Source organism: Amblyraja radiata, chromosome 29 (genome assembly GCF_010909765.2).
Source record: "Amblyraja radiata isolate CabotCenter1 chromosome 29, sAmbRad1.1.pri, whole genome shotgun sequence".
NCBI classification, from domain to species: Eukaryota; Metazoa; Chordata; class Chondrichthyes; order Rajiformes; family Rajidae; genus Amblyraja; species Amblyraja radiata.
Window position 1 is genome coordinate 12,181,684 of NC_045984.1, and position 22,462 is coordinate 12,204,145.

The 22,462-nt window shown below is 46.9% G+C and overlaps 1 protein-coding gene across 3 annotated transcripts in view; it reads right to left on the minus strand.

The window, feature by feature from the left end:
* Positions 1-22,462, minus strand: part of arhgap45 (Rho GTPase activating protein 45) — a 131,431-nt gene that overhangs the window by 7,699 nt on the left and 101,270 nt on the right. For all 3 annotated transcript variants that reach the window (XM_033046556.1, XM_033046555.1, XM_033046557.1), the window contains 11 exons: positions 22,079-22,189; positions 20,345-20,425; positions 18,145-18,324; positions 15,279-15,416; positions 14,208-14,398; positions 12,159-12,322; positions 7,347-7,448; positions 5,767-5,865; positions 3,453-3,616; positions 1,793-1,981; positions 1,141-1,278 (listed from right to left, as the gene is read on the minus strand). In XM_033046556.1, the coding sequence (XP_032902447.1) occupies positions 1,141-1,278; positions 1,793-1,981; positions 3,453-3,616; positions 5,767-5,865; positions 7,347-7,448; positions 12,159-12,322; positions 14,208-14,398; positions 15,279-15,416; positions 18,145-18,324; positions 20,345-20,425; positions 22,079-22,189 (1,557 nt within the window). The remainder of the gene's footprint in view (positions 1-1,140; positions 1,279-1,792; positions 1,982-3,452; positions 3,617-5,766; positions 5,866-7,346; positions 7,449-12,158; positions 12,323-14,207; positions 14,399-15,278; positions 15,417-18,144; positions 18,325-20,344; positions 20,426-22,078; positions 22,190-22,462) is intronic.

Consider the following 22,462-nt stretch of genomic DNA (forward strand, 5'->3'; position numbering starts at 1 on the left):
CACAACACTGCTCTCACCTGCTCTACTCCTGCACAGGGTAAGAACAACATTCCGTGGTCCTCACCCCACTCTCCCAACCCCCACCCTCACTGGTGTCCACATTCAACAGACCATCCATCACAATTTTACCAGCTCCAACAAGATCTCACCACCAGATCCATCTTCCCCTCTCCATCCCTTTTGGTAATTTTGAGGGAAGGCTCGCTGTACCACTCCCTGGTCCATTCTCTGATCCCCTCCTACCACCTCGTCCTGCAGCATGTTCCAATCCAATCACTAAGTTGGATCTCCTGTGCTTTCATCTCTTCCCCTCCCCAACATACAGCGTGAAAACAGGCCCTTCGGCCCAACTTGCCAACACCGGCCAACATGTCCCATCTAGACAAGTCACACCTGCCTGCATTAGGCCCATATCCCTCGAAAACTATCCTATCCATGTACCTTTCTTAAACATTGTGATAGTACCTGCCTCAACTACCTCCTCTGGTAGCTTGCTCCATATACCTACTTTTTATCGAAAGTTTCTATTTACATGAGATTCAGGATTATAAAACATCACTTTATACTTTGGCCAAGGAACGCTCTCCCAATATTCCTAAAGGACCATTCAGGTGAGGAGCAAGGCCAGTAGGAGAGGGAACTGGGGTCTGGCATACCGCACCCTCGAGGTTAGCTGCGGAAGGCACCCGGGGAACAAAGGTGGATGTGCGAGGAGAGGGACGACTGCTCGATGGTCGATACAGATGTCCAAGTAAGGCGATGGCTGGAGGCCTGCAGCAGTCTGGGGCTTGCTTGGAGCGGGCAACGCTCATAACTAGAGCTCAGACTGGACTTTCAAAATGGCGCCAAAAAATGGCGCCAAAAAATGGTGCCTCTTGCGTGCGAGAGCAGTGGACTATTTCTGTACACTTGCCAATCGGGGGTTTGCTTGGGTATGGCAATATATTACTGGAGTGTTTGTAAGAAAATAATTTCACTGTGCATTTGCACCTCGCACATGTGACAATAAAATCACATTGAACCAATGAAATCTAGAAGAAGAGGAGATGATTCTGTTGGAACAGCTCAGTGGTGTCCTCCATGTTGGGATGATTCCTGACCAGGTGAGACCTGATGACTGTACCCCCCTCTCTTCCTCACCTGCCGCAGGTAGAGCTTGAGCACGTTGCTGATGTCGTGCGGAGACGCTTGCGAGAGTTCCACCAACTCCTTGCCGTTCTCAAAGGCCTGGCACAGCTTCTCCACTCGAGTCTTCACACCATTGACGCGGTAGATGCCCTGCGGATGCGACGGCACAAAGGTCAACAGCAGGCAGACGTGCAGGTGGACAAGGTGGCCTCAGCACAAAGAGTTCACGAGTTCTATCAAGGAGCAGAATCAAGTCTACTCTGCCATTCAATCGTGGCTGATCTATCTTTCCCCCTCGACCCCATTCTCCTGCCTTCTCCCCATAGCCGCATAAGAGGAGGCAGAAAGCGTAACCTCAGAGACAAGGAGGGGGTGAGGCTGGGAGTTGTGAGGAAAGGAAGGATGGGAAAGTATGACAACAACAAAACTTAACAGCAACAGACGGAATTGTCTTTCATTTAGACTTTAGAGATACAGCGTGGAAACAGACCCTTCGGCCTACCGAGTCCTCGCCCACCAGTGATCACCTTGTGCACTAGCACTATCCTACACTGTCTGATTATCAGAGTTTAATGATTTTAAATCATTCTTTCTTGAATTCAGTGGTTGTGCTGCTTGCCGCTGTGTTGGGGAAGGTTTCGATACCCGTTGGGCAGCTACTCACCTTCATGTTCAGAGCCCTGCTCTCGATCTCGGAGATGCAGGTTTTGATAATGAAAGGAATGCCATCGTGACTCCCGCGTGACGTCTGAGTGAAGTCTCTGCCAAACAGCTGCAGCTTCCGCTGCAACTTCTTGCGACCGCATTTGATGGCTAGCGTCTCCAGGCACTTCTTGTGGCAGGCCAGGTAGCACTGTGGGGCAAGTACACTTCAGTCAGGGCTCGGTCACACTCACACCGTGTTCACGCGGGAACAGTCTGCACTAATCTTCACCCAACGTAAAATATCTTCATTAAAATGAACATCGCTATGAATCCAGCGCCTCCACTTTCTTAGAAGGCTTGTGAAGTTTGGAATGTCCCCAACAACCCTCACCAACTTCTACAGATGCATCACAGCTTGGTTTGGGAACAGCTCCATCCAGGACTGCAAGAAATTGCTGCGAATTGTGGACGTAGCCCAGGCCATCACCCAAACCAACCTCCCATTCTATTGATTCCGTTTATACCTCACGCCGCATCCGCACCGACCAGCAATCCCCGCACACTAACACTGTCCTACACACACTAGGAACAATTTAGATTTATGCCAAGCCAATTAACCTACAAACTTGTACGTCTTTGGAGTGAGGAAGGAAACCAAAGATCTTGGAGAAATTTTCACGGGGAGAAAGTACAAATGTACAAACGTAGGCCACGGGGAGAACGTACAAACTCCGTACAGACAGCACCCGTAGTTAGGATCGAACCCGGGTCTCCGACACTGCATTCGCTGTAAGGCAGCGACTCTACCGTGACCGCCCCCTGCTGTTAAAATCCTATTAAAGTTGGTACAAAACGAGTGGTTGTGCTGGTGTAAAGTCTAATGTGGTGACAATCACAGAATTAGAGGGAAATCAGATTAGCCCGGTACCCCATTACAGGAAGGATGTGGAGGTTATAGAGAGGGTGCCGGAGGTTCACCAGGATACTGCATGCATTAGGGGGCAGTAACTTTCTGAAGAGGTTGGACAACGTGAATTGTTTTCCTTGAACTGCTGGAAGTTGAGGAGAAACCTGATGTAAGTATGTCCAATTATGAGAGGCACAGAGAGTGTCAACAGACAGATCTTTTATCCCAGGGTGGAAATATCAAAGACTGGAGGGCATAGTGTTAAGATGAGGGGGAACCTTTGGATAGGAACATGGAAACGCACTGAATGGAGGAATATGGATCTGGTGCTGCCAGTGGAGATTAGTTGCATAGTTTATCTTGGCTTCACGTTCAGCGCAGACAGTGTGGAAACAGGCCCTTCGGCCAACCGACAATCAAGCGTTCACTAGTTCTATGTTATCCCACTATCACATCCTGCACACTAGGGGCAATTTACAGAAGTCAATTAACCTACAAACCTGCACTTATTTGGAATGTGGGAAGAAACCGGAGCACCCGGAGAAAACCCACGCGGTCACAGGGAGAACGTACAAACTTCACACAGACAACACCCGTAGTCAGGATCGAACCCGGGTATGTAATACAATGAGGCAGCAGCTCCACTGCAGTGCTGCCGTGCCACTCTGTTCCTGTGCTGTACGTTCCCTATGTTCTGACAAGGCTCAGTGAATCACAATGAACCAGGAGCAAAACACGACTCATTCTCCTTGCTTGATTCCGCGCTATTTACCTCCTCACACTCCGCCCCCTGAAAGTACACGTAGCTGTCACATTCCCTGCACTTGGACGGCGTGCGCAGCTTCCTCAGGCGGTGCGTCTGGGCAGCCTTCGAGAGACCGACATTCTTGAAGGGGCCGGTGGATCCCACCATCTCTGGAGCCATCCCGTTAATACCTGCTCGGAAACACATTTCGGGACATACAGTCAAAAGCAACATGTGTTGGAAGGAACGGCAGATGCTGGTTTATTGATATTACTCAGCGGGACAGGCAGCAACTCTGGAGAGAAGGAATGGGTGGCGTTTTGGGTCAAGAACCTTCTTCAGACCCGTAGTCAATAGCAACGGCTACATTCCTCTCAAACGTCACAACTGATCAAGCTGCACTGAAACACCTTGACATAAAATGGGGCCTTGGTGTTGTTCATTCTGCAAGCAGGGGCTGAAATCCCGGGGGGCGGGGGCCAGGGGGGTCACGTCCCCCACAGTTTTGAGAGGTGGGGGACGATCCACCCATTTTTTGTAATCTGGATTTTAAAACTCGGTGAAATCTCCGCCTTCCTCGAGACAGTGGGGGTGGGACTGATGATCGAGGGCGCTGATTGGACGAGAGAGACGTCGGTCAGCAGGCAATGGGGGGGCGGGACCATGACAATTCAGCACGAGGATTGGAGGAGGGAATTGTCGGTCAAAGGCGGAAGTAGTGGGGGGTGGGACGGAGGATAGAGCGCGGTGATTGGAGGAGGGAGACGTCCGTGGAGCAAAGATCAGAGCGGAACTTGAATTGCATGCCCAGGTCATGGGGTCACAAGCGAAAAACACTCTCGTCAGCCCAGGACACAGACCCGCGCCTCATCCGCAGCCAGGATCGATCCCGGGTCTCCGGCGCTGCAATCGCTGTCGCGCCGCCACTGGACCATCCCCGTCCCCACCCGAGTGCTCCCCCAACGCTCGGGGGTGGCCAGAGACGTCGGGAGTCAGACGGGAGCACTGCCCCCAGGCCCACAGTCAACGCAGAGAAGCAGCGCTAAATCCAGCTGAACTCTGCCTGTCAACTCTGCCTGCCAACGACGGCCCAGGTTTCCAGCCAGCGCGGAAAAGCAGCGCTAGCTCCACGGCTCTGGACTGGTGTCCCGTCAGTCCAGGCAGGGCTGTAGGTTAACCCGGCGAGACAGGCATAGTTGAGCTGCATTTAGCGCTGCTTCTCCGCGCTGGCTGTGGGCCTTACGCGATTTTTTTGGCGACTGCCGGCACCCGTCACTAAACACCGTCCATAGGGCCCACGGCTGAAACCTCCGAAGCTTCGCGCGCGCGCGCGCGCGTGTGTGTGTGTGTGTGTGTGTGTGTGTGTGTGTGTGTGTGTGTGTGTGTGTGTGTGTGTGTGTGTGTGTGTGTGTGTGTGTGCGTGTGTGTGTGTGTGTGTGTGAGTGTGAGTGTGTGTGTGAGAGTGTGTGTGCGCGCGCCAAGAAATTGTGTCCCCCCTGTCCCCCCCATGTTTTGATAGCGATTTCCGTGCCTATCTGCAAGGGCCGGTCTAAAACTAGGAGCTGCATTGACAATCAAATATTTGTGATGATCTGCATCCTCTCCCTGGGTTGGTGCTGCAACAGAACCAATCCTCAAAAGATTTGGGGGAATGGTTCATGTATTTTGCAGGTCCCGTTGGGTCATTGTTGGAGACGCTGCCCTTTGGATGAGATGCATAAACGAGGCATTTGTCTATCGAACTATAACACTGAGAACTATATTCTGCCCTCTGTATCCTCCCCTTTGTGGATTGGTTACTATACTTACTAACCGACATAGTGCTTTATTACTATAAGCTCCGCCTAGTACCACAACATTCATATTATCGCAACCCGACATGTGCTGTTACTTGGTGCTGCTGCATGGTAGGGTTAACATGCTGCAGTGTGTTGTATACGTTTTTTTTTGTTTTGTTTTTCTGGTATAGTAGATCTGTGAGTAGAACACACTGCAGCATGTTAATCCTACCATGCAACAGCACCAACTAACAGCACATGTCAGGTTGTGATAAAAATGAATGGTGTGGTAGCAGGCGGAGCTTATAGTAATAAAGCATTGTAGTAAAGTAACCCGACTTCACTCGACTTATTGTACTTGAGTTTGACGTGGCTGTATTTATGTACGGTATTATCTGAGCGCCTTGGATAGCGTGCAAAACAAAGCTTTTCACTGTACACGTGACAATAATAAACCTAAACGTAAATACTGACAGCTCCTGCCGAATGTTTTTTTACAAACACAACACGGTATGATACAGACTTTAGCATCAGGCCTCAGAAACAAACATCATTTGACTTACTTTGCTCAAAGTTGCTGCTGCCATCTTTATCGTCTACGTGCTCAGTAGCAGTCATGGTTCCCGAAGAAGGTACCCTGGGCAACTTCTGAGTAAAATCACCTATCGATCAAGAGATCAGAGGTAAAACACTGCTGATAACTGTTCATTATTTGTTCATTTATGTTTTCAGATAAAAATATACAACTGAAAAGTCCAGAGTTGAATCTTTATCACGCTGTGCATCTCTAGATGTTTGTGGGCTTGCGGTCTTGAGAGAAATTGACCTCATGTGAGAGAGTGTTCCAGCACTCAGCTCTGTAGATGGTACGGGTTATATATTAATGTTGTTCTTCAAATCATCGCACTTTGTCCGCTTGTCTGAAAGATCATTTCTGCTAACATTGTTACAGTGATTTTAATGTCCTTGGTGGAATCGTGGCCTGATCATACTACCGACGCCATTGATAAATGAACAGGAACCAACCCTTGTGAGAGACATCCCTGGAGGGATTATCACCAAGACCTGGTGGTCTCACCTATCACATATGCTGTCTTTGTCCTTTCTACCCCTTGCCAATCCTCTCTACAAACTTGCCTCCCCTCCCCCCCCCCCCTCCCTTCTTTCCCAGTTATGGCTTCAGCCTGAAATTGGTTCTCTCTCAACAGACGCTGCCTGACCAGCTTTGTGTTTCCAGAATGTTCTGTCCTGTAGAAATACAAGGAACTGCAGTTGCTGGAATCTAGAGCAAAACACAAAGTGTTGGGGTAACTCAGCGGGTCTGAAGAAGGGTCCTGAGCCATTCCCTCCACAGATGCTGCTTGACCCACTGAATTGCTCAGCAACTCCTTAGTGTTTTGTCCCTGTCCTGTGTTAGGCTGCCTGGAATGCAACCATTTTAGCACAGTTTGCATCATGAGATATTCATTTGTACCCATGTGACCTGTCCATGATTTGCAACGGGAATGGCCTGTGCAAAGCCAGGTGAAAATATCTGGAATTTGCATTTAGACGGCACATCCAAACCCTGACCATCATAGTCCAGCCTCTACCAATACGTCAGCCTTGGCCAAGGCTGGATGGATTCCAACACCACTGAGCAGCAAGAACTTTGTGGCTATTCACGGCAGTTCCATGCTCTTGGCCGAGGCAGCATAAGTTTACAGATCATTGGAGCAGAATTAGGCCATTTGGCTCTTCAAGTCTCCTCCTCCATTTAATATATCTTATGCTTTAAACCCCATTCTCCTGCCTTCTCCCCATAACCCTTGTCACCCTTACTAATCAAGAATCTGCCAAACTCCGCCTTAAAAATAACTAGTCATTTGGCCTCCGTAGCCATCTGTGGCAATGAGTTCCACGGATTCACCACCCTCCGGCTAAAAAAATGGCTTCATCTCTGCTTCTTTGCTAGCAGGGACCCTTCATTTTTAGATACGTGAACAGGAGGAATCTCCTCCGCACTTTCGGGATCCGAGACGTTTTGATCAAGTCTGCTATCTGAAGCAAAAAAACAACTGACGACAATAATGTAACGTCAGTCACCTTTCCTATCAATCAGATTCACTTGTTCTTATGCGAACTGAGAGTCTGCTGATCCTACCTGTTACAGAAGAGGGTGAATCCAGGCTGTTTCCTCCTCCGACACTGTCGGTATCACTCATGGTCGTGGGCCACGATTTGTGTACCTGATGACTGCGGACTCCTGGAAGGGCCAGACAGGGTCACATGTTACTGACTGAGTCATTCAAAGACTTGACTCCTCCACAAGTTGGCACCCTCGTGTAGAAATCATTATCTCTCAATCCTTTCACGCGTGAGAAACAATGACGTCTTTTGCTTTGAAACGGTTAATTTCAATTCAGTTTATATTCCAACACTTCCATTCAAATATCAACAGCAGGTCAAAATGTGCAGGAAGGAACTGCAGACGCTGGTATATACACCAAAGATAGACACAATGTGCCGGAGGAACTCAGCGGGTCAGGCAGCATCTCTGGAGAAAAAGGGTCTGAAGAATTGGCATTGGGGGACCAGCCCTCCCATGTGATGCTGAGACCCAACGGGTCCCACTTAGTTTAGTGCTTTACTATTTTTTAATCCAATCTTTAAAATAATAAAAAATCCAATAAATATTTGATGCTTTTAGATTACTTTCAAATGCTTAAGAGGAAGGGGTAGGTCATTTACGACTGAGATGAGGAAAAACTTTCACCCTGAGAGTTGTGAATCTGTGGAATTCTCTGCCACAGTAGGCAGTGGAGGCCAATTCACTGGATGTTGTCAAGAATTAGATATAACTCTTTGGGCTAATGGAATCAAGGGATATGGGGAGAATGCAGGAATGGGGCATTGATTTTGGATGATTAGCCATGATCATATTGAATGGCAGTGCTGGGTCGAAGGGCCGAATGGCCTACTTCTGCACATACTTTGTATGTTTCTATGTTTCTTTAGATATTTGGAATGATGCTTAGTTTAACACAGCTGGCTATGAGAGGTGGGATGCCCAGGGATATTTTACCCAACAGTTCCTCATTAAAGTGATGGGACTTTCAAAGCCTCACCAAAGACACAGAAACTCTGCTCCTTCTGGCAGAGTTGGCATGAGATAAACATGAATTAAACTAATCTAGAAGAATCACTCACCACAAAATGCAAGCCAATCCAAGGATTCTTCCTTTTCAAACATTAATTAGTTTGACCAGACTTTTTTAGGAAGAGGAAATCTTGGTGGTGCAGCGATAGAGTTGCTGCCTTACAACGCCTACGATACTGACTACAGGTGCTGTCTGTGTGGAGTTTATACGTGGCCTGTGGCCACGTGGATTTTCTCCTGGTGCTCTGGTTTCCTCCCACACTCCAAAGAGGTGCAGGTTTGTAGGTTAATTGGCTTCAGAAAAAATTGTCAGTTGTGAATTGCTAGTGAATGGGAGGATTACTGGTCAGTGTGGGCCGAATGTCTTGTTTCCGTGCCGTTGTTCTAAAGTATCTAAAGTAAAGGCACGAAAATGCTCCTTCTGGCAAAGTTCGTATGAGATAAACATAAGTAAATTAAATTAATCTAGAAGGGTCAATCAACACAAAACCCAATGCAATCCAAGGTTTCTTCCTTCTCAAACATTACGGTAATTAGTTTGATGGGAATTTTTTTTAAGAAGAGGAACAGGTTGGAATCATAATCATAATAACTTACTTATGACTTAGTGCTTAGAAGGAATGATTTGAACCTGGTCAATGAATAGCCCCAAAAAAATCATAAACCTAAACTTTAGACTCACAACAGCTGTGAACACATTAGCGTGATGTTAGTCGTTACAATCTGTCCCGTTATGCAGATCAACTGCACACAGAGGCACAACCACAAAACGAGCACATCTAGTAAAACACTCCTCATCATTGGTCACCACAGGGGTGGAAGTTTCACATGATGAAAGCACAAACGTGTGGTTTTGGGAACAATGCAGCTGTACTTATTTACAATGTTTTCAAGTACGTTCCATATATTCATTTATCACTTTGTAGGGATCAGGAGCTCAGTTAACCTTGTGGATTGCAATTGCAAATAAAAACAATGAACAAAATGATGGGAAGGTTTGCTGGTGTTGATGATCAGCGCTGTGCAGAGGGATAAGGGGAAGTTATGCTTGCTTATGGCAGCAGATGAATAAACTCCACTTGCAGAAGCCACTCCCTTACCATTATGTTCAGAGGGTTTTAAGCAGCACAGCACCTCAACTGTAGCAGATCTGGTCGTGCCTTTCTACCTTTCTTTAGACTTTAGAGATTCAACGCGAAAACAGGTCCTTTGGTCCACCGAGTCTGCACCAACCAGCGATCACCCTTACACTAATGCTATCCTACACACTAGAGACAATTTGCAATTTTACCAAAGCCAATTAACGTACAAACATGTAGTCTTTGTAGTGTAGGAGGAAACCAGAGCACCCGAAAAAAAAACCCACACGGTTACAGGGAGCACGTGCAAACTCCGTACAGACAGCACCCATAGTCAGGATTGAATCCTGGTGTATGGTGCTGTAAGGCTGTAACTCTATCGCTGTGCCACTGTACCACCCTTTCCTTGGAGAGTTGTGCTGGGAAATCTTGCTTTATATATTGAGTTGTAGCTACTGAAGATCTAATCTCGTGGCTACTTTGTTTATTTTTGCCTAGTTGCGTCATGCACCATTTTTAAATGGGTTATCAACACGCTTACAGTGGAAGTGATGAATATGTGGTGTAAAACAACACAAGGGCAGAGGCAGGAGGGGGGCACATGGTCCATCAAGACTGGGAAGCGGCAACATTTCTTTGCACAGAAAGGATCTAATTTATACCCACAGGTATGTGGATGCTCGCCTGTTAAGATTTATAGATGCTTGGACAGTCTGAAACTCAGATATGGGAATCAAATGGGCAAGTGGACAAAGTGCGGGATTAGCCATGATCCAAGCCTCTGGTTTTACATTTCACTCACCATCTTCCTTTCTTATCATTTGCACCCTTGCACCCATGCACCCATGCACCCATGCACCCTTGCACCCTTTTGGCTTTTCCACATCACCTCCAGCCTCGATTCTTCTCTGCCATTCAACAAGATCAAGGCCAACACCTGCCAATGACACCTAGAGACTGCAGATGCTGGAATCCTGAGCTAAAAGTAAACTGCTGGAAGAACTCAGCATGTCAGCCTGCGTCTGTGGAGGGGAATGGGACAGATGACGTTGTGGGTCGGGACCTTTCTTCAGACCAGGCGAGAAAGAGGGGAGGGTGAGGGATGGAGTGAGAGCAGGCAAGTGATACGTGGATCCAGGTTGGGAGGGGTTGGTTGGCACAAGGGAGTCAGATGGAGGGGAGGGAAGGGTGGAGGGAGGAACCAAGGCTGGAGGTGATGAGTGGAGAAGACAAAAGGGTGCAAATGTTATAATCTGATAAGGAAGGAAGATGGAGGGTTGGATCATGGCTATCCCTCAACTTGTCCACTTTCCCTTCTGATTCCTAGAGCCTCTATTTCTTAGTATCCAAACATCTATCAACTTTAACAAGCGAGCATCTGTGGGTAAAAACTAGAGCCCTTCTGTGGAAAGAAATGTTGCCGCTTCCCAGTCCTACTTGGCCCATCCTGAAGCAGGGACCTGACCTGAAATGTCGACCATCCTTCTCCCTGCATAGATACTGTCTGACCTGCCGTGTTTCTCCAGCACCTCATTTCTTGGCTCCAGTTCCCAGGATCTCCTGTGTCTCTCAGACATTACTGTACCCCAGTACCCTAGGTGTAGGTTTATCAGCTCTCTACTACAGTGCCGCCAATGGGAGGTCCCAAGGCAGGGATTTTTTATTTAGTTATTGAACTTATTTTTTTGTTAGTTTATTATATGGCCCATTCTTAGTCACGTGTGTGACCAAAAAGATGAAAAATTGTGGAATGCATCTTTTCTAATTCTGAAAGCATTACAGGTATATGATTTTGTTCTGTATATATGGTTCATATTTTTTTCGGTTTATCAAGTGAAATGTTTATTTGTTATGCTGACAATGTTTGTTTAGGGTCAGAGGTCAAATATGACTGGTCACGTGTGGGTGACACCACACGTAAGCATTATACAGACTCTGTGGATTTTAAAAAGCCAGAACGTTCATATCTTTAGCAGGGACGCATTATAGTTCTGTAGGTAGGAAAATAGCAATGAATAAGATTAATCTCTTATAAGAATGTTTTAATATAGCACTTTGTAATGACGTCTGGTCACGTGTGTGACGTTTTGGTTCGCTTTCCAGAGAATGGGCCATATTATCGATGGCACCCAAGCCATGGTGACTCACTGCGTGCTGGTCCCAGAAGCAGATCTGCAATCATTATGACTTTCGCTCCATTCTTTTAAACCACTAACCCCAACAACAGCATTTCTTACTCTAACTAGGCTATTCGCTTTATCCTGCATCTGTACACTGATGACGACTTGATTATAATCATGTATAGTCTTTCCGCACACTGGATAGCATGCAACATAAAAGCTTTTCGCTTTGGTACATGTGATAATAAACTAAACTAAACTAAACTACTGCGTTTATGAACCTGTTATGCTGCTGCCGCTGCAAGTAAGAATTTCATTGTTCTTTTTTGGGACATATGACAATATGTGGCGAATCGGTGGAGTTGCTGCCTTACTGTGCCAGAGACATTGGTTTGACCCTGACTCCGGGAGCTGTCTGTACGGTGTTTGTACTGAGGGTCAGTCTGAAGAAGGGTCTTGATCTGAAATGTCACCCATTCCTTCTCTCCAGGGATGCTGCCTGTCCCGCTGAATTACTCCAGCATTTTGTGTCTATCTTCAGTTTAAACCAGCATCTGCAGTTCCTTCCTACAACTCTTGACTCTTGTTTCTCTTGACATCTGGGTTTGAAGACTCACCTCGTCTCTCAGAGATACCCCCGTCACGCGCTTCCTTCTGGACCAGACCTCCCTCATGGGCGCCGGGCTCCTCTGCGAACACCTGGCTGTGTAACTCATTTGGCGTGTTAGGAGGAAAGTCATGGGCATTGAAGCTGCCCTTACGGGTTCTCACATAGGGAGACCTGGGAAAGGAGGAATTTCACAGCAACTTGTAGAATCAAATACATTCTTACACCGGCATCGTAAAGAGTAAAATGGGACACAATTCACTATTTGTAACAACTCTCTTTTACATGGGCTTTCAAATATATTGAGTTCCACCATAACAACAATGAAAGAACAAATTTGGGCAGAACATGGATAGGAAGGGTTTCGAGAGATATAGACCAAATGTGGGCAAGTGGGACTAGTGTAGATGGGGGATCTGGGTTGGCAACGGTAGGTTGGGCACCTTTCCAAGATGCTCTGCAATACTCTCAATTTGTTTGTCTCTATTGCTCCCCAATTTGAGGCTTTCCACTCTGCTTTCTTTCCCCTGGTCCCCCCCCCCCTCCCCCCCCTGCTGTTGTGGATGGATCCCTCACCCATAGATCTCCTCTGTGTCCTGTAGTTCAGCTCTCACTTCCCCTCCCCCCAGATGAAACAAGGATAGAGTTCCCTTGGTCCTCAACATTCACATCTTGAGCCTCCGCATCCAACACATCATCCTCTGATGTTTCCGTCACCTTCAACGTGATCACACCACCAGTCCCATCCTCCCTTCCTCATCCCCTTCCCCTTTCCCCAGAGACTACTCCCCCTGCAACTCCTTGGTTCACTCACCCCTTCCCCCCCAAACCACCCCCTCCCCAGGTACTTTCCCCTGCAACTGCAGGCGGTGTAATACCTGTCCCGGCAGCTCCTCAGCTGCCCTTCCAGGAGAGACAGAGGTTCACGTGCTCCTCTTCAAACTCTTCAAAATGTAGCATTGAGTACCCCCGATGTGGCCTCCATACACTTGCTCTCTGTCTGCCAAGGTCTAATGAATCTCGCCATCGCGTCTACTCTGTCATTCAATCATGGCTGATCGATTTTTCCCTCTCAAACCCATTCTCTGGCTTTCTCCCGGAACCTATGCCACCTTTCCTAATCAAGAACCTATCAATCTCCACCTTAAAGATACCCAACGTCATGGCCTCCACAGCCCTCTCTGGTAATGAATTCCACAGATCTACCACCCTCTGGCTAAGGAAATACCTCCTCATCTCCATTTTGAAGGTACGTCCTTTTATTCTTAGGCTGTGCCCTCTTGATCTAGACTCTCCCATTAATGGAAACATCCTTTCCGCGCCAACTCTCTGTCTAGGTCTTTGTTGATCTCGGCCCAGGTTGTTGATATGATGCGTTCTGATCACACACAGAGAAGGTGTGAAAAGAACAAGTATGCTGTGGCTGGTCATTCTGACTCTCAGTGATTCAATGGTGCTAACAGGGAGATTCTTTCCTTACGTACAATCCAGTAAAGTATTGCCATACCTCAGCATAATCCCCGATTACAGGCACTGGGCCTATACTTGCTGGCATTTAGAAGAATGAGGGGGACCTCATGGAAACATACAGAAAGTTAAAGGCTTGGATAGAGTGGATGTGGAGAGGATGTTTCCACTAGTGGGACAGTCTAGCACTAGAGGTCATAGCCTCAAAATTAAAGGACGTCCTTTTAGGATGGAGATAAGGAGGAATTTCTTTAGTGGTGAATTTGCGGAATTCTTAGCCACGGTAGGCTGTAGAGGCCAAGTCAGTGGATATATTTAAGGCAGAGATAGATAGATTCTTGATTAGTACGGGTGTCAGAGGTTATGGGGAGAAGGCAGGAGAATGGGGTTAGGAGGGAGAGATAGATCAGTCATGATTAAATGGCAGAGTAGACTTGATGGGCCGAATGGCCCAATTCTACTCCTATTACATGATCTTATGATTAGCAAAGTGTACGGAAATATGAAGTATGCTGTGACTCTCACACAAATGGCTCCGGCCACAGGGAAGAGTCAAAGAAACGATTCGAGAGCGAGTTTAGAATCAACGTACCAGGTCATGTGTGGTGAATAGGACTCGAAATCATAATGTGCTTCTGTTTCAGGCTCCATCTGGAGGTCCTTGACGTAGGAGGCGTACTGCTGGCCAAGGTCGTAGAGCTTGCTGCTCTCACACAGGGTCTGGAAGTGGACTGGAAGCGGCGCGGTCTGCATGTGCATCATCTGGAAGTAGGAGATGGTGGCCTGCAAGTTCCAACAGAGAGATTTGGATAAAGTAGGTAGAACCTGGATTTTATCTCGAAGTACCGGAAAAAAAGGAACCGACAGCAACAATCTCCACGAGCGCAAAGTGCTGGAGTAAGGCGGTCGAGGTCATGGAATCTGGCCATCGACGATGGGCCATGTGGGTGCCGGCGGTCGGACACGCCGCCGTGATCAAAGGAGGACCCGGTATTGCGGGACCACAGAGTGGGAGATCTAAGGAGGACCCGATGCAAGATTGACCACCGAGAGGGAGATTCTTCTTTTAGTTTAGTTTAGTTTAGAGATACAGCGTGGAAACAGGCTCTTCGGCCCACCAAGTCCATGCTGCCAACCAACGATCATCTATACACTACTTTTTTTTAAAAATAGGTGCAGGAGTAGGCCATTCGGCCCTTCGAGCCTGCACCACCATTCAATATGATCATGGCTGATCATCCAACTCAGTATTCCTATCCTACCCTATACTTCTATCCTACACACAAGGGGCAATTAACAGAAGCCAATTCACCTACAAACCTGTAAGTCTTTGGAATGTGGGAGCAAACCGGAGCACCCGGAGAAAACCCATGCGGTTTTTCCCACTCCGTACAGGCAGCACCCATAGTCAGGATCAAACCTGGGTCTCTGGCGCTGTGAAAGGAACTGCAGATGCTGGTTTAAACCGAAGATAGGCACAAGATGCTGGAGAAACTCAGCGGGGGCAGCATCGCTGGATAGAAGGAATGGGTGACGCTTTGGGTCGAGACCCTTCATCAGAAGTATGTGTGTCAACCTCTGACCAGCCTGCATCCATCCTGCGTCTCTCTACTCTCTGCCTCTTTTGTTTCACTAACGCTGGAGGAGGGGGAGGGGGACGCACCGATTTCAACGTCTGGTCGCTCTGCCTGATGACCTCCTGGATCTGTCGCAGCACGTTCACTTTCACGTCCTCCAGCTCCTGCTTTTGCGTCTTGGCGTCTGCGATGCAGGTTCTGTATGTTGCTTCTGCTTCGTCTGCCTGCAGAACAGAGGAGATGAAGACAGTCAGGAGGAGTGTATCGCCAGCATGGATGAGCTGGGCCGAATGGCCTGTGCCGATTATCCAATGCAGTGAAATATTACATTCAGCAACAAGGTTTAGAGGGGTTTAAGAAGGAACTGCAGATGCTGGAAAATCGAAGGTACACAAAAAAGCTGGAGAAACTCAGCGGGTGCAGCAGCATCTATAGATGCTGCTGCACCCGCTGAGTTTCTCCAGCTTTTTTGTGTACCTAAGGTTTAGAGGGGTATGGCCCAGGTCAGAGCAAATGGGACGCGCTTGGATGTGGCATTGTGGTTGTTATGGACAAGTTGGACAATCTTTTGCCCAGAGTAAGGTATTCGAGAACCAGAGGACATAGGTTTAAGGTGAGGAGGGAAAGATTTAATGGGAACCTGAGAGGTAACTAAATTTTACACAATGGGTGGTAGGTGTATGGAATGAGCTGCCGCAGGAGGTCGTTGAGACAGGGAACTATCACAATGTCTATGAAACATTTAGACGGGTGCATGGGTAAGAAGGGTTTAAAGGGATTTGGGCCAAAAGCAGGCAGGTGGGACAAGTAGACGGGGCATGTTGGTCGGCGTGGGCAAGTTGGGCTGAAGGGCCTGTTTCCATGCTGTATTACTCAATCAGCTGAAGGGATTAAAGATATAACCACCAATGTCAGAATGCGTGTTAGTACGTAAAGATTAACAGGAATTCCTGCCCCCAAAACGTGGGTGAGGTCAGATCAAAATTTCAAAACATAGGAAGTAGGTGCAGGAGTAGGCCATTCGGCCCTTCGAGCCAGCACCGCCATCCAATATCATCATGGCTGATCATCCAGAATCAGCACCTTGTTCCTGCTTTTCCCCCATATCCCTCGATTCCAAAATGAGACTGATAATTTCTCATTGAGCCAGACTCCATGACGTGGCACAGATCAAACCACGAACTGTGGACAGGTTAGATGGGCTGAACGGCCTGCACCTTTTCCAATCACCTCAAACGGGCTGTGTTTTCTCACAGCTACTGATTTTGTACTGAGGTTTCCACACTGACGACTGAAGCACAGTGAAGGAATACAGAGGTTCGTTTTCATTTCAATATGAAGCAGGAAGTGAAAGGAATACTTTGCCTGTGTGTTACATTTACCCCAGGAAACAGTTTTAATCTCGCTTGTGGTCTGAATAATCTCACTGTATGTTAACTGCCATAGAGTGATACAGTGTGGAAACAGGCCCTTCGGCCCACCCTGCTCACACCGGCCAACAATGTCCCAGCTACACTAGTCTCACTTGCCTGCGCTTGGTCGATATCCCTCTTAAGCTGTCCTATCCATGTACCTATCTAACTGTTTCTTAAACAATGGGATAGTCGCAGCCTCAACTACCTCTTCTGGCAGCTTGTTCCATACACCCACCACCCTTTGTGTGATAAAGTTACCCCTCGGATTCCTATTAAATCTTTTCCCCTTCACCTTGAACCTATGTCCTCTGGTCCTCGATTCCCCTACTCTGGGCAAGAGACTATGCATGTACCCAATCTATTCCTCTCATGGTGACATCTAACACACCTAGGGCCTGTTAAAATCCCAGCATAGGACTTAACACCAGCCACACTCTGATTAAGGATCGGTCTGCTCAACAGTCGTTGCAACAGCACAGCATATCTGTAGTGTTGCCGCACATAAGAATTTCATTGTTCCTTTTCAGGACATAACAAAGTAGAACACTCTAGTTTCTCTTTCTCTCTCTCTCTCTCTCTCTCTCTCTCTCTCTCATAAACTAATGTTTAGAAACTAGATTCTGTACTCTTTGTTTACGAAGGAACTGCAGACGGTAGACAAAAATGCTGAAGAAACTCAGCGGGTGAGGCAGCCTCTATGGAGCGAAGGAATAGGTGACGTTTCGGGTCGAGATCCTTCTTCAGACTGATGTGGGGGTAGGGGGGGCGGGAAGAAGGTACTAGAGTACAGATTCTGTACTCTAGTACTTTTCTATCCACTCTTGTACTTTTGTCCGTGTGTTTGGCTCGATAGTATTCATGTCAAGTATTACCCGATTTGATTGACTACCTGTAAACTACCCGCATAATATGAGGGGCTGCTCCTCCAATTTGCAGTGGGACTCATTTTTAGTTTAGTTTAGAGATGCAGCATGACAACAGGCCCTCTGGCCCAACAAGACTGCGCTGGTCAAGGATCACCCATACACTATTCCATCCTACACACTAAGGACAATTTACAGAGGCCAATTAACCTACAAACCTGCACACCTTTGGAATGTGGGAGGAAACCACAGCACCCGGAAAAAACCCACGTGGTCACGGGGAGAACGTACAATCTCCGTACGCACAGCCACACTTCATTGTCAGGATCCTACCTGGGTCTCTGGCGCTGTAAGGCAGCAACTCCACACCTGCACCACTGTGCTGCCTTTCTTCAGACCCTCTCTGTGTGGAATAGAACCCAGGCAACGTGAGGTGAATGTGTTAATGTCTGACCAGCCTGCATCAATCTGGCATCTCTGTTCTCTGTCTCTGTTGTTTACTAAAACTGGAGGAGGGGGGAAAGGGACGCACCAATTTCAAAGTCTGGGGTGTTTGATGCTGTGAGGCTGCTACTCTATCGCTGGGCCACCAGGCCGCCCATCTCTTTGTATAAAGAGACAGATGATTACACTCAGCTCCAGCTCGCTGCAGAAGCCTTGCTCCTGGACCGTACCTTATTACGTGCATCTTCCTTCATCTTTCTCTTCTTGTCCAGAGTCTTGCTGGTGTTGCTGCTGCTGGCACTCTGCTGGTCCTCCTCCGCCTTCACCGTCAGCAGCTTTGCCTTCTCGTGCTCCTCCGAGCGCTGCATGTACGCCTGCTTTGCCTTCCTCAAGTTGGACTCAGCTTCTTGCTGCAAGATGGTGACAGAGAGACTGATCGATTCACTGGGCAATTGTATCAGGTCACAGAGATCGGATGAAAGAAACTCTGCTAATTCACCAAATGCACTCAGACATTTCTTTCAACAGCGCTAAACAAGACTTCAATCTTACGATCAGAAATCTTACATTTCACGGCGAAATAAGGTGAAGTGAAGAGCCAAACTTACCGCACATTGTTGCATGCACCTTATCAAGAAAAGTTCATAGGTCTGACTCGATAATGAGTTTAGTTTAGTTCAGTTTAGAGACACAGCAGGGAAACAGTCCCTTCGGCCCACTGAGTCCGCACCGACCAGCGATCCCCGCACACTAATACAATCCTACACACACTAGGGGACAATTTACAATGTTACCAAGCCAAATAGCCTACAAATCTGTACGTCTTTGGAGTGGAGGAGGAAACCATAACACCCGGAGAAAACCCATGCAGTCACAGGGAGAACGTACAAACTCCATACAGGCAGCACCCGTGATCAGGATTGAACCCGGATCTCTGGAGCTAAAAGGCAGTAACTCTACCACAGTGCTATCTACCGTCTTTCATACCTCTATTTTATTAAATTGCCCAGGCAGTTCTTTTTTGTACAAACCTCAGCATTTTAATTTGCAATAACATGTTATCATTCCTTTTAGTTTTCTTTAAAATAAAGTGTTCACAATTAACCGACAAACCTGCATGTTTTTGGGATGTGGGAGGAATCCGGAGCACGAAGAGAAATTGCACGCGGTCACAGAGAGAACGTATAAACTATGTACAGACAGCACCCGTAGTCAGGATCAAACCCGGTTCTCTGGTGCTATCAGGAAGTAACTCTACTGCTGTTGCCGCCAGGACTCGAGGGTCTGAACTAAATGGAGAGGTTGGGCTGGCTAGGACTTTATTCCTTGGAGTGCAGGAGACTGACGCATTATCTTACAGTGGTGTATAAAATCATGAGGGGAATAGATAGGGTGAATGCACAGAGTGTTTTACCCAGAGTAAGGGAATCAAGAATTGGATGATATAGGTTTATGGCGAGAGTGGAAACATTTAAAAGACATTTGGACAGGTACACAAAGAGGAAAGGGTTAGAGTGGTGTGGGCCAAGCGCAGAAAAATGGCACTAGCTTATATGGAGCAACTTGGTCGGCATTGAAGAGTCGGGCCAAAGGATCTGCTTTTGTGCTGTATGTACAAAAACAGGATTGCAGGATAAATGACTCTAAAAATGTAATTATCGTGGCTTCGTCAAACATAAGGTTTAGCACTGCACGCTATGAATCCCAGTTGTAGAGACATTGGTATCGCTCTCGTTGTAGGACATTGATCTTTTAAATTCTGGATTTTAAATCATGTATTGTGTTTTTTTATATATAATTTATGATGTTTTTATGTGATATACTAAGATTTTATATGTGTCTTATGTTGTTTTTATATGCAACGTATTTTTATGTAATGTTGTCCCTTGTCTGGACCATGAGTCTGAAATAATATGTATTATTATTATTATTATTATTATTATTATTATTATTATTATTATTATTATTATTATTATTATTATTATTATTATTATTATTATTATGCCTCTAAAGATAAAATTAAGAATGTTGGTGATTCAAACATCCCATAACATGAAGGGCTTCAAATCCCAATGTGTCTGTCCTGACTCAAATCATCGTCTGACTATTCCCTCCTAACCAGTTGGGTTCCACAACACACTTTGGTTTTTTTCTCAGGATAGCAGTATCTGCAGTCTCTTGTGTCTCCAAATCAATTGCATTATTGACTTTGATTAAAAAATGAAACTAACTGAGTCACGTTTAAGGTCATAGCATCGTGGTCTTTGACATTTCTGATGCTGAAGGCCCTTCAGCCTACAGTATCTGTGCAGGACGCTGTCAACGGTAAATTTTACAATCAGCTTTTAGTTCATGATATCAATAATGGAGTTGAGTTTTAGCTTAGGTCCAACAACAGAGAGTTACAGTGTTCAGGGTAGATTCTCATACCAGTTTCCGCTGCGCTCGATGCCACTGCTCTTTAATTTCTTTTCTGCGCTTCTCGTGATCCAATCTTCTTCCAGCCAGCGGCTGTGCAAACACGAAACCAGCGTGAACAACACACACATGCACAGACCCGCACGCACACACGTGCACGCACAGATGCACACACAGTTAATGCAGCCAGTAATCCGCACCACCTCCTCCCACTGGATCCCCCCTCCCTCCACTGCTCCCCTCTGTCACCACCCCTCCACATTTAGCTCCATTCCTCATCTACCAGAGTCCAAACATTGTCCTGCCACCACTCACCTCTCTTTTCCAGCTCTCCCCCCCCCCCCCCCCCCCCCCCAAGATGCTGCCTGACCACGCTGAGTTCCTCCAGCAACTTCCGGAACCAACTATCTTGGTTCATGGTCAAGAGAGGGAATTGTGGGAGAGTGGATGGGCATGTGTGAGAGAGAGAATGTTGTAATGGTAGAAGGAAATAAGAGGCTCAGGTTAGTCCTCTTCTCCCTGTGTTTTTAAAGAGATGGTCAATAGGACCTAGCATGGATCTGATGGACCAAACACCCTTGTTGTGTTATACATATAAACAAGTGCCCAGTTTCAAGTAACAATCATAAGAAAACATCTCCATGCCCCATGGAGTGGTGACTGTATGGAACTATTCAAAGGGGAGTTAGATAGAGCTCTTAGGGCAGGCGGAATCAAGGGATATGGGGAGAAGGTAGGAACGGGGCACTGATTGTGGATGATCAGCCATGATCACATTGAGTGGCTTGAAGGGTCGAATGGCCTTCTCCTGCACCTATTTTCTATGTAGCTATGTAAATTAACAGATAAATTAACTTTCTATAAAACAGGCATCTTCTTCAAAAGTGCTGGACAGCTTCAAAAGGTGGCACAACTTCTGTGTGGCCCATATCCTTCTAAACCTGTCCTATCCATGTACCTGTCCAAATGTCTTTTAAAAATTGTGATTTGGACAGGTACATGAATAGGAAAAAATTAGAAGGATATGTCCCAAACGCAGACAGTTAGGACTAGTGTAGATGGGATATCTTGGACGGCGTGGGCAAGTTCCGACCGAAGGGCCTGTTTCCATGTTGTACGCCCCTATGACATGAATATGCAGGGAATGAAGGGATATGGATCATGTGCAGGCAGATGAGATTGGTTGGTGTGATGTTCGGCATAGACATTGTGGACCAAATGTGCCTATCTGAAAGCCTATTAAAGGCTACTATCTTGGAGAAACATTTGCAGTGGGCCAGACTGTACAACATTACTGATATTATATAAAATTAGCAACATTGAAAATTAGCAACGTATCACGCAAATTATTTTATTTGCCCCATATCAGTCATCTTAGTTCACCCTATCAGAGGAATTATCTTTGTTCCAACAATCGCCCTCCCTATATTCGCTGCTACTCAGACCAGCTTGTCTCTCTCTTTCTCACTTCTGATCGCATCCCAAACCAGAAACATTAATTGTTTCTCTTTCCGCAGAGGCTGCCTGACCCGCTTAGCTTTACCTCTAGTTTCCCTCTCCCCCGATTCTCAGTCTGAAGAAGGGTCTCGACCCGAAAAGTCACGCATTCCTTTTCTCCAGAGTTGCTGCCTGACCCGCTGAGTTACTCTGGCATTTTGTGTTGATCTCCGCTGAGCTTTCCCCCGCATTCTCTAGTTCATTACAAATTTCTACGGGCTGTGGATGTTTTGGGGGGTTCTCATTTACCTGGAGAAAGGTTTGATTCTGGAGAATGTTAACTCCCTGCATCACACTCTGTCCGTAGTCAATGTCTTGCTCCAGTGCCAGTGAATAGATCGACAGAAATGGCACGTGATGCTAAGGGGACACAATTAATGCACGTGAAACACTCACTGAAGGGAAACAAAGAATCACTCACAGATTCACAGTGATGTACAGTGTTGTACAGAGGCACATTCCCTCTCTATTCATCGGCGGTCACTCGAAACGAGTATGACTGTCCTCTCATGGAGGACGCCTGTGCGTGACTTTGTTTAACGTGGGGAGACTGGTGCACAGACAGCCACCACATGGTCCTTGACAGATCAGGGTCAGGATCCAGTGGCATGGAGTCCAGGACTACCGGAGACC